The following is a 19,963-nucleotide window of genomic DNA, read 5'->3' on the forward strand; positions in this document are numbered from 1 at the left end:
TAGGGAGTACTTTGTGAGTGGTCCCATCAATTTTGATAGGACTGTTCAAGTCCTACCCAGTGTAAGGAAGGCATAATTTGACCTGTTATTTAAAGGTAAAAATCATAAATCACTAGCCATCCTGCAAATGTCTCAGCTCCCAGTAACTTCAATAGGGAGATGCTTAGCACCATGCAGGAGCAAGCCCCATCACTGCCTACTGCCTACTCAAACACCGAGGGCTAGACAGTGAGTCCTTTATTTCCAGTGGCAAGCAGTTACTCACATGAGTAGTCCCACTGAAGCCAATGGAACTACTTGTGTGAGAAACTGCTCCCCTGGGGGGGATAAAGGGCTCACAGCGTGGCCGTGAATGTTTATAGTTTGAGGATGTATATGTATAGTGGCTGTTGTGGGTTCTGATTATACTGTGCCTTGAGGCTATTTGGTCCACAGCTATGTGTAATTATGTTAGTCTTAGAGAGCTGACACTTGTTAGACAGTACCAGCGATACAAGATTTTTGACACTAAGGCTACTCTGAAGTGCTGATGCACAAAGCATTTTGATTTCCTCACCATGCACATTCCATTCAGCAGCCCCTTTTCCTTGCCATTTGTTTTTGGTTCTGACATAATGTGCATATTCCTCCATCCCCCAGGGCAGCTTTGTGGGAAAGGTATGCTGTAATTGGTCTATAGCTGTTCATAATGATCTGGGAACACTGCATGAACAACAGGGAGCAACTTCACTTGTGATTTATTTAAGTGCGCTACATGGTTGAAAGGTTCTCCCAAGAGCACAAGTTTAGCTAGTCACCTAATTGGATGTAAATTTTCACACTTATTTCAGAACAGAGGGCTATGTCATGAGATGCTGAATTTGAATCTATAAGCAAGTGTCTATACTGCTCAACTAAATCATAAGCACAGTTACTATAATCTGTTTTGGGGAGTCTTAAATTCCACATTTCAATAGGTTTTAGTGTACAGTTTTCTAGAAGAATGCAAATTATGCTCAGCATTTGTAAAGCTAATGAAATATTAATTAAAGGTTTTATTTATTTACATCTAGAATGACTGACCTCATTTTGATACATTAACATACACTTTAGTGTTTTAAAAGCTGAGATTGGTAATGCGGCTTTGGCTGTAGTCTTTTATCAGTTTGTCGGACTCCTGCTTATTTCATCAATGATCTGAATACTCCATCTCACACGACACCCAAGATACGGGCAACCCACCAGCTGCAGGGCATAATAATTCGGCAGGCAGAACGACATCCTTGGTAGTTATAGGGCCATGGGTAATAGCCCATAAGAGGTTCACAAATTCTCTGGCATTGTGTGTAACTTCGTCTACATTCAATACAGCACACACCTTCGTGGTCCAGCATTGGGTCAAAAGTCATCCCTTCGCCTTCAAGTTGCTGAAATGTAAAATACAAAATGAGAGAAGATGAAGTTCCCTGCATTCATATTATCTCCGTAAAAGATAACAGGTCAAATACTGGTCCCACTGAAGTCAATGGCAAAACTCCTGTTGACTTCAAGAGGGCCAGGCTTTTAGTGGCCTGATTTGCCACTGCATTACTCCACATCTACACTGGACTCTCCGTTATAAAACTAGAGGAACACAATGGGGAATCAGGCTGTCTGAGTTTCATTATTATTTTACTTTCCCAACTTTTTGTGAAAGCTCTAACAGTAAAATTTAAGAATCGGAAAAAACCTGGGTTATCCAGTCCATCTGCCTGTATCTACAGGACTGTGCCCTACTTTGCATTGTCTAATGTTCTATCCCAGGGGTGGGTAAACTTTTTGGCCCAAAGACCACATCGGAGTTTCGAAACTGTATGGAGGGCTGGGTAGGGAAGGCTGTGCCTCTCCAAACAGCCTGGCCCTGCCCCCTATCCGCCTCCTCCCCCTGACTGCCCCCCTCAAAACCCCCGACCCATCCAGCCTGCCCTCCTCCTTGTCCCCTGACTGTCCCCTCCCAGGATCCACCTCCCCAGCCACCCACCTGGGATTCAACCCCCCCGCTCTCTATCCCCTGACTGCCCTGACCCTTATCCACACCCCTGCCCCTGCCAGGCCACCCAGGACCCCACCCCTATCCCCTGACTGCACCCTGGGACCCCCTGCTCCCCGCCCCCTTACCATGCCACTCAGAGCGGCAGGACTGGCAGCCGCACTGCCCGTGGGGTGGCGTGGCTGTGGGGGATGGGGGACAGCAGGGGAGGGGCCAGGGGGTTAGCCTCCCCAGCTGGGAGCTCAAGGGCCAGGCAGGATGGTCCCATGGGCTGGATGTGGCTCATGGGCTGGATGTGGCTCATGGGCCGTAGTTTGCCCACCTCTGTTCCATCCAGTCTAATTTTAAGTAAGTCCCAAGTGATGGACCTTCCACCTCTTTCCCAAGAGGACTGTTCCACAGCCTATTACTGTTGGCTTTCAGGATATTCAGATTAAATTTACCTTTCCTTTAACCACCTCTTTTCCCATTGTGTGATGGATTCTAGACACCTAGCATTGTAGCACCATCTGACTAGGAAGCAGTTACCACACAGTGTCTGAGGAGAAGGTGCGAGAAGTGTAGAGACTGACACGCAGGGGGAGACAGAGAGAGAGAGAGAGAAGAAGCCGAGACCAGAGAAAGATGAGACCTGTCAGCTGCAGCAACCTGTGCAAGACTGGCCATCTGAAGTGGGGCACAGCCACTTAGGATCTTTATGTTCCTGTGGGTTGGGATGCTTAGCCTGTGGTGTCGGGGATTTGTGCTACTGTGTTAAGGATTTGTGTTTGCACCAATAAAGGGGTGCCTTGTTTTGGAAAGAATACTGCTTGTGACAATCATTTATCAAAAGGCTGTATCCGTGTCCTCCAGTTATTTCCTTAGCCACCCGGGAGACCCAGACCTGGTGAGAAAAGATTGGTTAACAGGTGAGCTGTTTTGAGGGAGCCTTTGGTAAATCCAGAAGGAGGCACTAGGTGAGCTACTCTGGGGAGCACCTAAAATCTGTTTTTGGGGTAACACAGGTTCCCACTGGCAGGAAGACTGTCAGAGAGAGCTCTGCAGGGGATCCTATACCAACTGTACTGCTCCCACTCTCCAGAGGGATAATGGCTCTACCTCTCAGGCCCCATTGTCTCATCTCTATGGCTCTTATCCCAGATAGTTCCTCCCCTTCAGTGGCAGGGTTTAGTTCTGCTTTTGGGGCCAATGCTGCTTCTACTTAACTGAATTCATAAGAAATAAAGTCAATTTAGTTCTTCTTTGGAGTGATTAGCTTAAGCCTAATTAAGAGATGTCAACTGAGTAGAACACTGTCACGGGATAACGATCTCCTGCTGTTACATAAATGTCAGGACAAAGCTGTGACTTATTTTCAAAGCAGGAGACATTGATCTTGTGACAACATTCTATTAAAATAACTTTATCCCTGCTGTACCAAACAGTCCTGTAAATTGTCTGATGTTGGTGCAGTAGAGTGGAAGTGGCTTGCTGTACAGTTAATTGTTTTGCAGTACTGTGATGGTCTTAGGGAAACGGGACTCTTCACATTTTCATTCTGTTGATCTCTTCATATGAGAGAGAAAATAAGATTCTGTCCTGGACCCATCTTTCTCCAAGTTCTTTCACTGCATTATTTTAAAAGGATTCCATTCTGCAGATTGCCAGAAAGAGCTCTGTGAACTGTCTGACAGCCACAGTTTAGCCTGATCCTGATTTCTGAAGAATCAGTGGCAAAATTTCCATTGACTTCAATCGCAACAGTACTTGTCCCATTGCAGGTGTGGCTAGTCACAATGCATTTTATCCAAAAAGTTGTATGCACACTCTCATTCTCTCACACTCTCTCTCACACACACATACTCTTACATGTTTCATGAATAAGCTAGTTTCTAACTAGCTGACTCTGCATTTTTATTGTTTTCTTTTTATCAGTTAATGATCAGTGTCAACTATCTGCCTGAGGCAGATTAAATTTGCTGTCGTTATGGTAATGCATTATCTGTATCAGATGTATCTAGTTTTCTGTATTAAACTGGACTCACTACAGCAGTCTTGCAAAATTATCTTAAATTCACCAGCCTAAGGACAGTATCTACTTCTTCACCATACTTTGGGGACTAATGATAACAAAAACTATATTAGTTACTTCTGGTGAATGGAATTTATAAATAACTGCACTATCGAATGAAAGTTTGAATCGACAAATTGGTGTTATAATTTTTTTAAGTCCATTTTAAATGGATCGATATCTAAAAATGAGTACTTAATAAAGTTACATACCTACCTGCAAAATCAAATGCTCTGAAGGGGATTCTAAGGCAAATAGATATGTACTCACATGATACGGATTTTCTGGATTAAAGTTTGAACTAGAATCTTGCTCACTGGGACCAGTAGCGTTAGATTGGCGTTCTGGTTTTTGAACAGTCTGGGTAGTAGGTGACCTGGTATTTACTATGCCAGCAGTAGCTTCAATTTGGTCCAGATCAAAGTTTGATTGAGTTTGACGTATTTTTCTCTTGATTTCTCGCTTCTTTCTCTGGCTATCTGCAGAAACAGTCATAGGAGTACATAGGTGTTTTAAAACATGTTCTTCCACTAGTTCAAGGACCATATTTTGTTACCCATTCATGAAAGTGTGATTGCATAGCTGTACTGCAAAGATTAATCGGCTTCAAATGGGAGCTACTTGTCTTTCCACCTATTCCATACACAGTCTATATCATTCTGTCTATATGTGTGAGAGATTTGTCTTTTTTTCCCCAAACAAATGGATGGGTGGCCCAAAGAACAGGATGGGGGAAGGGCCTCTGGATGCAGTGAGTGGCCAGAGATGCTAAGAGAATTAATAGCTATGCCAGCAGTCAACCAGAGCAACTATCTTCATGTCATTACTGTGCATTTTTGATAGAAAGAAACATTTGGCAGGAGACAGACTTGTGTCCAGCTCCAAATGACCTGATTGTAAACATTGTTTAAAATACTCCTGGCCAACTTTGACAATACTCTTTTGATGCATAATGGCCATGTGCAAGGCCACAGGAAAACAGTGGAAAATTTTAATAAGCAAATTTGGCTCCCATTAGTCATGAAAAAATATTAGCAACTCTCATCCCCAAAATACTCAACGTTGCCACTTATTTCATTTTTCTAGCCTGTATTTTGTATATCAGTATTAAATCTCTGGGTACGGCTACACAGCAGCCAGGAGGTGTAATTCCCAACTTGGACAGACGAACATACGCGAGCTCTGCTCAAGCTATCATGCTAAAAATAGCAGTGTGGCCACAACATCTTGGGTTAGCCACCTGAGTCCAGTCCTGCCCCACCCCTTGGCTACATATTCATGCAGCTAGCCTGAGCTGCTGCCCATGCTGCAGTGGCCACACTGCCATTTTTAGGCAGCAGCTTGAGCAGAGGTAGTGCACAGATGGCTACCCAAGCTAAGAAGTACAGCTCACAGCACCTGTGTAGATATACCCTTAGAGCACCAAGGAGGAGCAAACTCTTCTCTGGTTCCTTTCATCCTCTTCCTCCAACCCCTGGGGAGGAATCTCTTCCTCCTGCTCCCTCCACTGGACTAAATGAGGACCCTCTTGCTAATCTCCCTGGCAAGTGCCTGAACACCACCCCTTGCCTCCTGTATAGCAGCACATTCCCTGCCCACCTCCTCTTATGCTGCTGGCCCTGCCTCGCGAATCTCACAAGGTCTCCCTAGCAAAGTATATGCCCTCAATCCCCCACAGGCCACCTACAAATCCTAGGAAGTTAGAAGTCAGAGTTTAGGGCCAGAAAGGACCACTAATTCATCTAGCCTGATCTCCTTTGTACCACAGGCCACCAACACCACCCACACACTTCACCCACCAACCCAAATGAGACCAAAATATTACAGCCCACAGGAGATTAGGCTACAGTGGAACCCCGGTTACCAGTTCTCATTGGGAAAAGGGTCAGATTGGATAACCAAAAATCTGGATAAACCGGAGAATTGGTTGGGTTCTAGCTGTCAGCCCCACGTATGGCAGGGCTTGGGCTGTTGCCATGCCCAGGGCTGACAGCCCAAACCCCAGTTGTCTGGGGTTGAGAGCCTGAGCTCCACCACTGTCAGCCCTGGGCAGCTGGTGGTTTGGTTAATACGGAGAGCCGGATAATGGAGGCTCAAATAAATGGGGTCCTACTGTATTAGGTGCCACAGATGTAACCAGTGCCCAAGGCCCCCATGATGCGAAATGATTAAGTGAGATATACCCAGATAATCCTGGCAATTGACCAGCACCCACACACAGTGGAGGAAAGTTAAAGCACCCCACCCCCCACGCAAGGTCATTGCCAATGTGCCCTGGGGGAAAATTCCTTCCCAACTTCACATACGGATGAGCAAGAACCAACCACCTGAGAGAGAGAATGTGCAGTGCCACCTCAGAGCTCTGTCCAATGTCCCATCTCCAGCCTTGGCCATCCCTGAGGTGTTAAACCCTTTAGCCCTCCCCTCCACTGAAGTTGTGTGGTGGGTCTGTTTGAGGGGGGGAGCCCAGGCTGAGCAGCTCCACATGGAGACCTTAGCATTCTCTGTGTACTGGGTAGGGGGTTTCAGCACCAGCCTACATGGGAGAAGAGCAATGAGGGCCACAACTGTGCAGCTCTACTAGCTAGACACCCTGCTGGTGTACGTTTATTGGGGGAGAGAGGGGAGGAAGGGAGGGTAGTGTTTAAGTGAAAGAAAAATTACCTTTTGGGTATGTTGGTCGAAGCCAGAAAATAGGAAGATCTCCACAAAGCTCTAAAATTTTGGGACTTAGGAAGCTGTTATCCTTAACCGGCTGATCTACAGCCACCCAGATAAGGGAATTTTCATCAAATTTAACTGGCATGATTTCATCTTCCTGTAAGGAGGCAGCATAAAATCCATTGTTAGCTCAATGAACAGGGGCTCTGTGTATTCTGTAGAAGCAGCTTTCTGTTAATAGCCAGATGCCAAACATAGACGCTTCGCGTGGAACGGATCTGAAATGTTGTTTTATGTACTACATGCACACAGCCACATCTTGTTCCAATTGAAATCAATGGAAAGACTCCGGGGGTGAAATTTTGTCACCACTGAAATCAATTGCAAAACTACCAGGATTTCACTTCCTTTGTCTTTAATGGGGCGAACAGTCAGCCCATAGGACCGGATTCTAAGCTGGTGTACATTGGTGTAGATCCACTGACTTCAGAACGACTATCTTGATTTATACCAGCTAAGAATCTGGCCCATAATTTTTTAGGTGTGTTTGCTTGCATTGTTCTGAATGCATAGAAATGTTAGGGCACTTCCATAATAGACATATTCCTGAGAGTTAGTGAAAGTTTTAGTTTGCATACAGCTACAATTTTAAGTTAATATGATGGGTCTGACTAAAGGTCTTGTTCAATAACAGCAATTCAGTTGCCCAAAAGCTAGAAGTTAAAGGAGCCTTCATTTTGAAGTGTACCCTGCAGGTTTTGGTTTCATATCTTCAAAGTAATGTAGGAAAATGCCAGTGATTTATTCTTTATAGTTTTTAGTTCAAAGTATTATTTTACATAAAACATGTTAGCTATTTCTTAGCAGCAGTGAAACATCCTCAAAAAGTCTTGTTCATCAAGAAAATCAATATGATTTTGAAGTAAAACTTCTGAATTCCCTCCATATAAGTATCTGATATTTGGATTGATAATCCACTAGATCAATTTATTTTGCCAAGTTATTCCTTTAATGTATTTATTGATTTTTGTAGGATGTCTTGAGTCATCTAAATTCACTATCCAGTGAGAGCAGCACATCATTTATATTCTCCCACTTGGGCTTTTGTCAGCATCTGAAATAACTTAACTGGAGCTAACATTTGAAGATAAAAAGAATCCAATTGTTTATCTTAAATGAAATTACCCCAGATTTTTTGTGGGCAAATGTACTTTTTTGTGGGCAAATGTACTTTAAGTAGCAATAAACTTACTTTAATTTACCATTTTGTATTTAGTGTTGGTCATGATCAAATATGTATTAGACCAGAAACAAGTTAATTTTTAATTTATTTATAGTAAAAAAAAATAAATGTAAAGACTAACTCAACATTTCGGTTGCACACTTGATCAGAAAAATTAGGCAGCAAAGGAAGTTTAATGTTCTAACAGTAGCATTAAGTTGCGTTGGATTGCCCATCCCATCTATTTGATGCATATGTTTTATCACAGAAACAGCAAAATTCATATAATACATCTTTTAAACAGTACACAGAAAGCAGGAACAAAACACTCTACACATCTGTAATGTGACCAAGTTAATACTGAATTGGAACCTTAATTTTGCAAACCTGACATTTTTTCAACAGTGGAAATTTAATACTGGATGAATGTAACGTCCTTTTATTTTTTAATAAAAAGAAAAATTGCCTGTGCTTAATTATGTTAAATTATTCCAATTAGGCCATGAAGTCCATACATCCTTAAAATAACAAGGGAGGGTAGAGGCGATCTCGGTACCTACCTCTGGGGGCTGATCCAAAGCCTGCTGAAGTCACTGGAAATATTCCCACTGACTTCAGTGGACTTTGGATCTGACTCATGGCACTTTCTTGTTGGTTTTAGAGAGAGTTTTCTCTTTCTTTTTTAAGTAAATGAGTATGTATTACTGCATATTCTAGATTACAACAAATAGGCAGAGTTGGGACATCCTCATTTTGGAAGTTCTGCAATTTTTGTACACCACGATTTTCTCCTGTCCTGATGATGAGGCAGGAGTTTTGGTGGGGGGATGATTTTTCTGTGAGTCTCTGTTAGACATTTAGTCTCTCTCATGCAACCCATCCCAGCAACAGTAGAAGCAGTGCCCATCAGTGCCTGCCAGAAGCGCTCACTCCTCCCTTCCAGGACCCCAAAAGACCTACTAGATCATTTGATATGTGTATTTAAATGACCTTTAAAATCGTTATTTATATAGAGTTAAGAATTTTTTTTAAATTGCTCCCTACCAGATCAAACGAGAGGCTTTCTTTAGTCATAGTATTGACATCGGGGATGTGAGCTTTAGCTTGTGCTTTAATGTAGCATTTCTCTCCTCCAGCAAAACGGATTCCAGTGATGCCCTACAAAATAGACCTTTTGTGGTTACATGCATGGACATGTCACCCAATTGCTTAAAACAAAACAATATAAACTCTGTTCATATAACATTAAGGTATTCACTGAATTTGGGGACTTCAGAGTTCCTGTTTTTTTTAAAAAAAAAACAACAAAAAACTGACAATAAAACATGTTTTTTGATTTTTTAAAAACAAAAGTCCATTCTGAAATTGACCCAAATTCTGTTGTATCACTATTTTAGCTGTAAACATTTAAACAAACCAGGTGAAATTTTAATCTTGAGTTCCTAAATGAAGGCACCTAATTTAGGTACCCAAAGAAGTGGCTAAAGTTTCAGAGGTGCTGAGCATCTGCAATTTCTATTGGAGAGGGCCTGTCTAGACTAGGGAAAAAGGAGTTAGCTAACAAGATTTGACACATCACTTAGCACCTAATATTGACGCAGTTTAACATCCTTAAAATCATGTTAGCCATTTGTATTATAACCTAGTAACTTTTTCCCAGTCTAGACAGACCTCTGCACTTATCTGAGGCACTTACTATTAAAGATATGAAAATCAGGTCATAGGTATGGATGTAGGTGCCTAAGTTTAGACATACAACTTTGATTTTTTTTTCTATACCATGATGCTTTTTATGCACAGAAGTTCATAATGAAATGATAACCAAGACAGAATTCCAGTGTTGTTGTAATGTATTTCTAATCCTAAATAAATGTATAAATAAATAAATAAATAAATGTAATGTGGTTTCTAATCCTAAATAAATGACACAAAAAGTCCCTGTATTTCAAACATATTGACATTAGAGACCATTCATTGATATATGGTAACTACAGGGTAGCCTTTCTTAAGTCTTCTCCCTCCAATTCAAATGTAGCATTTTCTGTGCTGCCATGTGGGTTTGATTCTCCCTACAGGACACAGAGAGCCTACCCTTGTAATTTCAGCAATTGTCTTGTCTATCCACCATTTTGTTCTATTTTGCTTCAGAGGAAATAGGTGAACAGATCTTTATGTACAAGCTACAGCATGACAAGAGCCCTTCTGCTGACTATTGATGGATATATACAATGTCACTGGGGTCATTCTTTTCTTCAGAGGCTGAGAAAAAGTAGGCCCCCCAGGATGTAGCTCTGCCACTTTGAGATAGTCAAGATATGTTTCTGTGATACCTTCCTGTCACCCAGGATGCAGGCTGTTTTCCTAAAATGGTCACCCTGGCCTTGTTCAATGATCCTGCTCCAGTGATCAAAGCATCACTTAACACATGGGGACTTTCTTGACCTTAGTGATATACATAACGTAGCCATCTCCATGTCACAGCTCTGCCTAGCTTAGAACTCTATTGCTCCAAATGTGTAAATAGGTTCACATGCCAACTTATCCTAGAGTTCCTAGTATATGGCATTTGCAACAGGTACTTCTCTATCTCCTTGGTATTCTTTCCAGCTTACACTTCAAGTTGTTTCCACTCCTTGCAGGGTCAAAACCTAACTGGCTTGGTCCATTTGCTTTCCTGGAGCTTGACCCTTGGCACTCAATAACTGAAGGCAGGTATTTTTTGGCGCCAGTTTTTCCACCACCCTCATCAACCTAGATGCACAACACATTGTCACAACCGCTCTGGGGTGGGTATTTTTGGCTGCACTTACCCAGCAGCTCATATTTGTCATGAGGGTCCAAGGATGGAAGAATTCATGGACTCTCCACTGAGCTGGGACTGCTGTGCAGATGTGGAATAGTGAAGGTAAATGACAAGAGGCTTATCATCAGCATTTTAATTCAGTTGCCAACAAAGTTGTAAGGTTGATGTTACCACAAGTTTCACAAGGGGCTGAAGAGCAGCTTTCAGATGATGTGGGGGTTATGCATCCCACGTGTATGTGCATGGATCTCCCTGGGCCTGCGCAAAAGCAGGGAGGCCCAGTTATCTCCGCCTCGTTCATGGAACCAACAGATGGGGAGGGGCAGGGCCAGAAAGACCCACATTGCTTCCCTCACCAACCCTACCTGGAACTAATGGTTTCTTTTGTTCTAGATGCTGCATTTACCTCATTTAGGGCTCAACCTTTCTCCCTTTGAAGTCAATGGTAGTTTTGCCATTGACTTCAATAGGTGTAGGACTGGGCCCCTTCTTAGGGTATGTCTGCACTGCAATTAAAAACCCATGGCTGGCCCGTGACAGCTGACATGGGCCCAGGCTAAGGAGCTGCTTAATTGCGGTGTAGATGTTCGGGCGTGGACTGCAGCCTGAGGTCTGGGACACTCCCACCTCACAGGGCTCCTAGAGCCTGGGCTCCAGCCCGAGCCTGAACGTCTACATCAGAATTAAACAGCCCCTCTGCCCAAGCCCGAATCAGCTCATACAGGCCAGCCACGGGTTTTTAATTGCATTGTAGACATGTCTTTAGAATCCAACACTGGAGAATGTCTTATCTGCAAGATCTGTCAAATGTACTTACTATCTGGAAATCATGAACTTCTATAGCCTCTTCATTTCCACTTCCAGTTTTAAAGGTCTCTAGGTTGTTCCCAGAATCTATTTCCATTGATCCCTCTTGTACTTTTCCATTAATACTCATAGTATAATGGACATTGTAAATCTGTAATTGAATAAAGAACATTAGCACGCATTTTTGTATCTTCCTAGCTTTTATAAGAACAAGTGTGGTGCCAATCTGATTGTCATGTCCCTCTTCAGGTTACTGGCTTTTATCCATACTTACACTTTCATTACAGAATCCTCAGCAGTCAAGACCATACTAATAAAACAGACGTTGATGGTTTCAGGCAATATCAATCCTGCCAGCTTTACATCCATACGCACTGAATGTAGAATAATTTGGTTCCAAGGTTACATGGGGTTTAGGAACTGGTCTAAATCGTATTGTATGGGAGGATCAGAAGAAGCTGATTTCCCCCAGAGGTCATCCCCACTGTACTCCTTAGTTTGATCTGTTGGGACTCTTGCTTGGAGAAGTTAGATACTGTTTAGGTACTTAGAAAGAGAGTCTCTTGAATGTAGCAAGCTGCATGTAGCTGTCTCTGAGTGGGGTGAGCGTTGTTTAAATATCAATACTTCCATAAGTACCAACAGAAGGAGTTTACTTTTATTCTTAAAAAGTCTGTATATAAACAAAGTTTCAATAAAGTTCACAGTATTAGTCTAGAAATCAATTTTTTCTGCTTGCAACTCTTTGTTAGGGAAAAAATTAAGGTGCTAAACATAATTGATTGTCTTTTACAAATAGAGACTCAATCCTGTATTATTCATACATCCAAGACTTCCACTGAATTCTTGCATGAGAAATGCAAGACTGGGTCTATATAGATAGTACTTAATTCCATATCCAAAGTATATAGACTGAGCTGGTATAAGATGATAACACTTTTTTGTGAGCCCCATTAGTTGCAGTAGAATTCGAGTTTATTTTTATTTTAAAAAAATCATAAGTCTTATGGTTGCAAAGAAAACCTTCCAAATGTGAATCAACAAAGCGTTGGCTTCCTGAGTCTGAGGGAAGTCTGAAACAATAGCTTAGTGTTGGGTGTTGACTCTGCAGCTTAAGGTTTACATTTTATCTATTTCTGTACCAATCAGAATACACTCTACTCTTTTTTAAAAAAAGATTCAGTTCTTAATTGATGGCATTACTACCAGCTTCCTGAGATGGGACAAGAGCCTTAGGTAAGGGAAAAGAAACCCACTTACTAAAAAGATATTTTTAATGCATCTGTTTGAACAAAAAGCAGAAATACGCTAAAATAATGCAAGTGTTGCGAAACTAAACAGACCAAAAAATGAGACTCTGTCCTATAATTGATCTGCTATCTATTTATCAAAACCATCACTGCAAACTGGACTATTAACACCTTACTCATTCTCTGGCCCATCTCCCATTCAGGCCCCTCTTACACTGAGTCCTGAAGCAGCCTGTCTTCTTACTATGAAGGAAAAGCTTTGTTATCTGGCCTGTTAAGGGAATGGGGGGGTGCCGATAAGTCAAAAATTCCAGTTAACTAAGAGTTATACTTACCAATGGAGGGAGGGAGTTTAGGTGTGGGAGGGGGCTCAGGGCTGGGGGCACTGGCTCTGGGAGGGAGTTTGGGTGTGGGAGGGGGCTCAGGGCAGGGGGTTGGGGCACTGGAGCAGTTTTGGGGTGCTGGATCTGGGCAGCACTCACCTTGGGCTGCTCCTCGCAAGTGGCAACATGTCCCTGCTGCTCCTAGGCGGAGGCACAGCCAAGTGGCTCTGTGTGCTGCCTCAGCATGCAGGCGCTGCCCATGCAGCCTCTATTGGCCTCGGTTCCCAGCCAATGGGAGCCGTGGAGCCAGCGATCAGGGTGGGGCGGGGGAGGGACAGTGGACAGAGCCCCTGTGGCCGTTCCTCCTCCTAGGAACAGCAGGGACATGTCACCGCTTCCAGAGAGCCACGCGGAGTCAGGTAGGGAGCTGCCCGCCCCAAGCCAACTGGATACCTGGCAACTCTATTGAAGATTTGTATTAGGAGACATCAGAAATGCCAGTTTCTAGAGCTTTACGGTTGGTAAAGTGCTGGATAACACAGCTTTTACTGTAACTTTTTTCTTTTCTCTCTGGATTTTGGGTTTGCTATAAATTGTCTTTAAAAAAATATTAAATGTCAAGCAGTTGTACCCTACAGGCTAAAATGTATATCATATTGAAACACTTTCCCTACAAATTAAGGGACCGATTCTGCACTCCTAACTCAGACAAGGCTCCTGCTGAAGTAAATAGGAGTCTTGCCTGAGCATGGAGTGCAGAAAAGGCTCCTTGGTAAATTCAATGAGACTCATTCTCCTTGTCACTGATCACAGAATATCAGGGTTGAAAGGGACCTCAGGAGGTCATCTGGTCCAACCCCCTGCTCAAAGCAGGGCCAATCCCCAATTTTTGCCCCAGATCCCTAAATGGCCCCCTCAAGGATTGAACTCACAACTCTGGGTTTAGCAGGCCAATGCTCAAACCACTGAGCTATCCCTCCCCCCCAATGATGAGCAAATGAAAATCAAATTCACATATCTGGCATTTCATATTTTAAAAATCTTTGAAAACATAAAGGAAAGATAATATTTAGAATTATTCTGATGATCACTATTCCTTGAAAGTTTGCTTCTTTAAACTAACCCCTGAGTTTTCATCTCTGTCCCTTTTGACACAGGATTTTGTCATGTAACCTAAATTGAGAAAAGTTCTCTCCACCCAAATATAAATTATCAAGATTTTTAAAATCATTTTGCAACTAATATACTACGAGCTTTTGTGTCCATGTTCAGCACACATTTAAACTACTAGGTACATAGTGAAATAATTTTGGTCCTTAATCAAACCTATGAGTAGACTAAATACAGTCTGGTACACCATATATTTAAGTGTCAAAGTATGATGTGCAATCAGCATTTGGATGACGTGGCATTTCTTTCACCACCATTTTGTCCTGATGCTTGAAATTTGCTTATTATGTGAATCTCCTGGGAAAGGATGGGGGGAAACAGTGAATGCTTTGAAGATTTATGAGCAAAAGTAGATGTAGCTTTTGTCTGTGATCCCAAGGATACATTTTATGTTTATTCCTGATATCAGTTTCCATCATGCTACACCAAATGGACAGGAAAGAAAAGAGTTTTTATACTGAGGTATGGGGGAGAGAGGTATGCTACTTACAGAACTTGGCAACCAGTCAAGTAATGTTTCCAGTGTGGTTGTGATTCTCATTAAATTCAAGCAGTTAATTTAAAAATTGGTTTAATAGAAAAATGTCTGTTTCCAAAATGTAAATACTTGGGTTCATAATTCTTGTCTTTGTTTCACTCAGATTTAAATCAGATTTAAAAACTTCAGTGCAATACCTTCTTACAAGACTATCACTATCCAGCGTGGTAAACAGATGGGTTTACTGTTGGAATTGACACCTCCTGCCCACCTTTGTTTAATTATTGCCTGTCCCAGTTAGCAATACTCTAAGTACAGTCGGTGACCCAGTTTCCACTACTCCAAGATTGATCTTTCTGATTGTTGTTCCCTTATATTTTCTGTGCTCCAACCACTTCGGAATATTTACCAAGCATTCTGGATGGGAGGCGGGGGAAGAATGGCTTGTTTAGAATTCGGATCATGTTTTGTAGCTGAAAGTGCTGGCTCTTAACTCTCAAACTGAGCAAGCGTCTAGCCCAGCCGCTGGCGCACGTCTTAAGCTAGCCACAGATGCGCTAGACCAGTGTTTCTCAACCTTTCTGGTAACAGGGACCAACTTGCTGCCTTCCTACAGGGTGCCAGGGAGATGTCAGGGACCAGCGCTTGACTGGTCCCTGAGCAGCGCGGCCACAGCCGACTTTCCCCACAAGCTCCTCTACAGGGTGCCACCCAGCGACCCCCTTGCTGGCGTTGCGCGGGCGCTTGTCCCGCCCACTCCCGCTGCGGTGCCTGGGCGCCTGGGGTAGCTTTTCACAGCCAGAGGAACCACTCAGCCCCGCCGGACCCTCAGCCAAGGAACCTGCGGCCGGCTCTCCACCAGGTCCGCTCGGCCGGCCCGCCCCCGCCCCGCGCCCGCCACTCACGTGCCGGTCGCTCCCCTTCCAGAAGTAGAAGGCTCCGATGGCTCCGCACAGGAGCAGCAGGGCTCCGGCGATGAGCACCACGGCCCCGATCTTCAGCAGCCGCCCCGGGCTGGCGGGTGTCACCGGCACCGCCGTGTAGGCCTGCAGCAAAGGGGGACAGGCAGCCCAGGAGCCCGCTCGCCTCACAGCCCAGCTCTCCCGGGAGCTCAGCCCCGAGCCGGGCGGGCGAGGGAAGCAGCAGCGCTGGCGCTTGGCGGAGCCAGCCCCTGCCGGACCCCCGCCGCCGCCGCCGCCCGCCACTTTCCCGCCCTCACCAGAGCGGTGACCTGCCCCGCGAGGCAGCTGGGGCCGAGCGCCGGGACTCCCTCTCTCTGCCCCGGTACTTACAGGCGGCAGGCTCCGCTCCACGTCCTCCGGCCCCGCCAGGGCGATGGGCACTTTCTCCGCGCTCTCGGCCATGGCTGCCCGCGCACGTCTGGACCCGGAGCTCCTGTGGCCCCGGAGGGAGAGGCACGGCCGGGCTCGGCTGCACACAGAGGCGTGGAGCCCGCAGCCCCTCCCCGCCCCCAGGCGCGCCTCCCCGCCCCAGCCGGAGCGCCAGGCTCGGGATACAATGGCCCCCTTTGAACGCTGCTGCCCCGCGGGGCCGGAGCGACCGGCCTCAACCCGAGCAGGGTTTCAGTCACCTCCCGGGCCCCCCGGCTGCTGCCGCCCGCCCGCCGGGCAGTAACTCTCCGCCGCTCTTGCCTTCCGCGCGGAGGAGGGAGCCGCCAAAGCGTGGGTGTGTTGGCCGGCACGGCCAGGTGCTATGGGGAGCCCTCTGACAGCTGGCCCAGGCCCGCCTCCCAGTGCCCAGCCCATTGGGGGCCCTAAGCAGGAATACGTTAGACCCCCGCCTGCCCCACAACACATACTAATAATTAGCAGGGGGCCCCTGGAGCTGCTTGGAGTCCTAAGCAATTGCTTAGTCTGCTTGTGCCTGGCGCCCGCTCTGCCACCTGCGGGTGCTTGGCGATCCTCAGCAGTGGAGACACCTTAGGGTTTCACACCTTTGGGGGGCTCCTTGAGCAGCTGCCCGGAGCCCGAGGTAGGATGACTCTGCCCAGGCGGTGCCTGTCCTCTCAGCTCCTCCATTAGGTGAGGTGGAAATGGGGAAGAGGAATCAGGGGGGAGAAATGATCAAAAGGAAAGAGGTGGGTGAAAGCTCCTCAAGATCTTGGGGAGCCTCATGGGTGAAGGGAAGCTGAGCCCTCTTCCTCTCTCTGGAAGAGGATGGTTATTGGTAAGGGTAAGATTTTGACACGGTTATTTTTAGTAAAAGTCTGAGATAGGTCAAGGGCAACAAGCAAAAAGTCATGGAAGCCAGTGACCTGTCCCAGACTTTTATTAAAAAAATAACTGACAAAATGGGTCTGATGGGGAGATGAGAGCCCAAGTCCTGCTGCCGGAGGGGAGTGGGGGGGTGGTCCAGCACCCACCGACTCTGTGGCTGACAGCTCTGCAGTTCCTCTGGAGCTGCGGGTGCCCCCAACCGTGGCTCAGAGCTTCGGGTACCCCCGCTGCCCGCATCAGCTGAGAGCTGAGGTCTCTGGAAGTCCTGGAATCCGTGTCCTCCATGGCATAGTCTTAGTTATTGGTAAATAAGTTACGGAGAATGAGAAGCAGAGTTTGGAAGAAAATGGAAACTAGTGCAGAGATTCAAGCTGAATGTGACATGACTGTGGTCAGCCCTTCCATGCCTGTGGTTTGGATGGAGTGGTGTAGGGTGGGGAGAGAGGAGTTTTTATATCAGTCTGACAGACAATAGGGTTGCAAAGTAAATGCTAATGAACCAGATCCTCAGATGGTGTAAATCAATGTGGCTCCATTAACTCCAGCAAATGGTTTGTGCTAGACCAACCTGATCTCTTTCTTCGAGAAAATAACTGATTTTTTAATCTACCTAGATTTCAGTAAGGCACTGGATATAGTTCCACATGGAAAATTATTAGTTAAATTGGAGAAGATCAGGATTAAAATGAGAATGGAAAGGTGGACAAAGAACTAGTTAAAAGGTAAAAAGAAAAGGAGTACTTGTGGCACCTTAGAGACTAACCAATTTATTTGAGCATGAGCTTTCGTGAGCTACAGCTCACTTCATCGGATGCATACCGTGGAAACTGCAGCAGACTTTATATACACACAGAGATCATGAAACAATACCTCCTCCCACCCCACTGTCCTGCTGGTAATAGCTTATCTAAAGTGATCATCAAGTTGGGCCATTTCCAGCACAAATCCAGGTTTTCTCACCCTCCACCCCCCCACACACAAACTCACTCTCCTGCTGATAATAGCCCATCCAAAGTGACAACTCTCTACACAATGTGCATGATAATCAAGGTGGGCCATTTCCTGCACAAATCCAGGTTCTCTCACCCCCTCACCCCCTCCAAAAACCACACACACAAACTCACTATCCTGCTGGTAATAGCTCATCCAAAGTAAGCTATTACTAGCAGGACAGTGGGGTGGGAGGAGGTATTGTTTCATGATCTCTGTGTGTATATAAAGTCTGCTGCAGTTTCCATGATATGCATCCGATGAAGTGAGCTGTAGCTCATGAAAGCTCATGCTCAAATAAATTGGTTAGTCTCTAAGCTGCCACAAGTACTCCTTTTCTTTTTGCGAATACAGACTAACACGGCTGTTACTCTGAAACTAGTTAAAAGGTAGACTACACCAAGTTATACTGCAAGGTGAACTGTCAGGCTGGAGGGAGGTTACTAGTGGAGTTCCTCAGGGATCAATCTTGGGACCACTTATTTAACATTTAACATTTTCATTAATGACATTGGCACAAACAGTGCGAGTGTCCTAAAGTCTTGGCTTCTGAACTTCTACACAGCAATAAAATAGCCCCTCAGACCCAGCCCCGTGAGCCCAAGTCAGCTGGCACAGGCCAGCTGCGGGTGTCTAGTTGCTGTGTAGACATACCCCATATAATTTCTCTCTCTCTCTCTTCCCGCCCCCATTCTGTTGAATCTGGAAAAATAAATAATATATGACAACTTTGATATTACTATCATTAAACACAAGCCCATGGCCAGTGCAAAGTGTCCCTCACAGAGCCAGAAACAAACAAAACCAATTTCAGGAGGAGCCAGATTTAAAAGAGATCACAAATGGGAAACTCTGGAAGCTTCTTCTCAACAGGTCCCGCTTGGGTCCGCGTGCATCTTCCAACTTGTTTTTTTGACTATATACCACTCTGTTATTCTCAGTTTATTTTAATCTCTCCCATCCTTTTCCTTCCTACTCATAGAACATGTATGAACATGCATTCTCCTTTGATTAGTTCTTATCTCTAACCTCCTCAGCAGTGGCGATATTGAACATTATTATAATCCCCCTGATCAAGAAGATTCCATTATGTACTGGTCCTTAGACCACCAACAGCACTGTAATATCTGAGCGCCTTCCAGTAGTGCATTAAGTGATGTGACTAAGATCTGTCTTGTGTGGTTCATTCTTTCACTCTATTTCACCCTCTCCCAAGGAGAAAAATAGTGGGTGCAGGATGGGCTTTTATTATGGTATGAACACTGTGCGATGTGTTTATACGACAAAAGGCAAGGTAAAAAAGAATTCACTTTGCAGTAGGAATGAAAGCTGGTGAGGTCTCTGGTGGCTCTTAGTTCCACAGTTAAAGATGAGCCCCCTCATCCCGCCATCTCCTATAGAAGCTCCATGACATGCACAATCAACCTCCTGTCAAACAACACTGCAGCATCCTAACCTTCTAAGCTCTTAGCCAATCAAAACACCCGAGGCCAGACCCTTCCATGCCTGTAAATCCCATTGTAGCCTGCAGTTCTGTATGTAAAAGGACAGCAGGATCTGGCCCCCCAAAATTAACCTCTCTTTCTTCTGAATCTTGCTCCATAAATGCACAAATCTTTGTCTTTTCTCATTTCTTCAGAACCCATCACTGCCATGACCAGTAGCTTAAAAAATATCAAGTTGTCCAAAATTAGAATAAACTCAAGAGCTATTCGCAAAAAGAAAAGGAGTACTTGTGGCATCTTAGAGAGGTGCCACAAGTACTCCTTTTTTTTTTTTTTTTTTTTTTTTTGGCGAATACAGACTAACACGGCTGCTACTCTGAAACCTGTCAAGAGCTATTGGGCATTATGCCACCATCTTGTTAAGAAATGAATCTTAGAGACTAGATCAGAATTTTCCCTTTCCTTAAACACAGGCTGATCCTTGCTGTCAATTTCTGTCATTAACAATCAGATTAAAAA

The 19,963-nt window shown here is 44.7% G+C and overlaps 1 protein-coding gene across 1 annotated transcript; it reads right to left on the reverse strand.

The window, feature by feature from the left end:
* Nucleotides 1–1,190: 1,190 nt before the first annotated feature.
* CNMD (chondromodulin) lies at nucleotides 1,191–16,136 on the reverse strand. The gene is made up of 7 exons (XM_077806842.1): nucleotides 16,065–16,136; nucleotides 15,678–15,818; nucleotides 11,562–11,702; nucleotides 8,986–9,099; nucleotides 6,723–6,876; nucleotides 4,329–4,537; nucleotides 1,191–1,406 (listed from the first exon to the last, which is right to left on the reverse strand). Exons 1-7 carry the CDS (start codon nucleotides 16,134–16,136, stop codon nucleotides 1,191–1,193), a joined length of 1,047 nt encoding a protein of 348 aa, XP_077662968.1.
* Between the last annotated feature and the right edge of the window lie 3,827 nt (nucleotides 16,137–19,963).

The sequence above is a fragment of the Eretmochelys imbricata genome, chromosome 1 (genome assembly GCF_965152235.1).
Source record: "Eretmochelys imbricata isolate rEreImb1 chromosome 1, rEreImb1.hap1, whole genome shotgun sequence".
Classification (NCBI taxonomy): domain Eukaryota; kingdom Metazoa; phylum Chordata; order Testudines; family Cheloniidae; genus Eretmochelys; species Eretmochelys imbricata.

Coding starts and splice junctions, on each gene's coding strand:
- CNMD (XM_077806842.1), bottom strand. CDS start 16,136: ATGGCCGAGAGCGCGGAGAAAGTGCCCATCGCCCTGGCGGGGCCGGAG. Junction 9,100..11,561: donor AAGTTCATGATTTCCAGATA/GTAAGTACATTT, acceptor TCTATTTTGTAG/GGCATCACTGGAATCCGTTT. Junction 1,407..4,328: donor ATCCAGAAAATCCGTATCAT/GTGAGTACATAT, acceptor TTTACATTTCAG/CAACTTGAAGGCGAAGGGAT.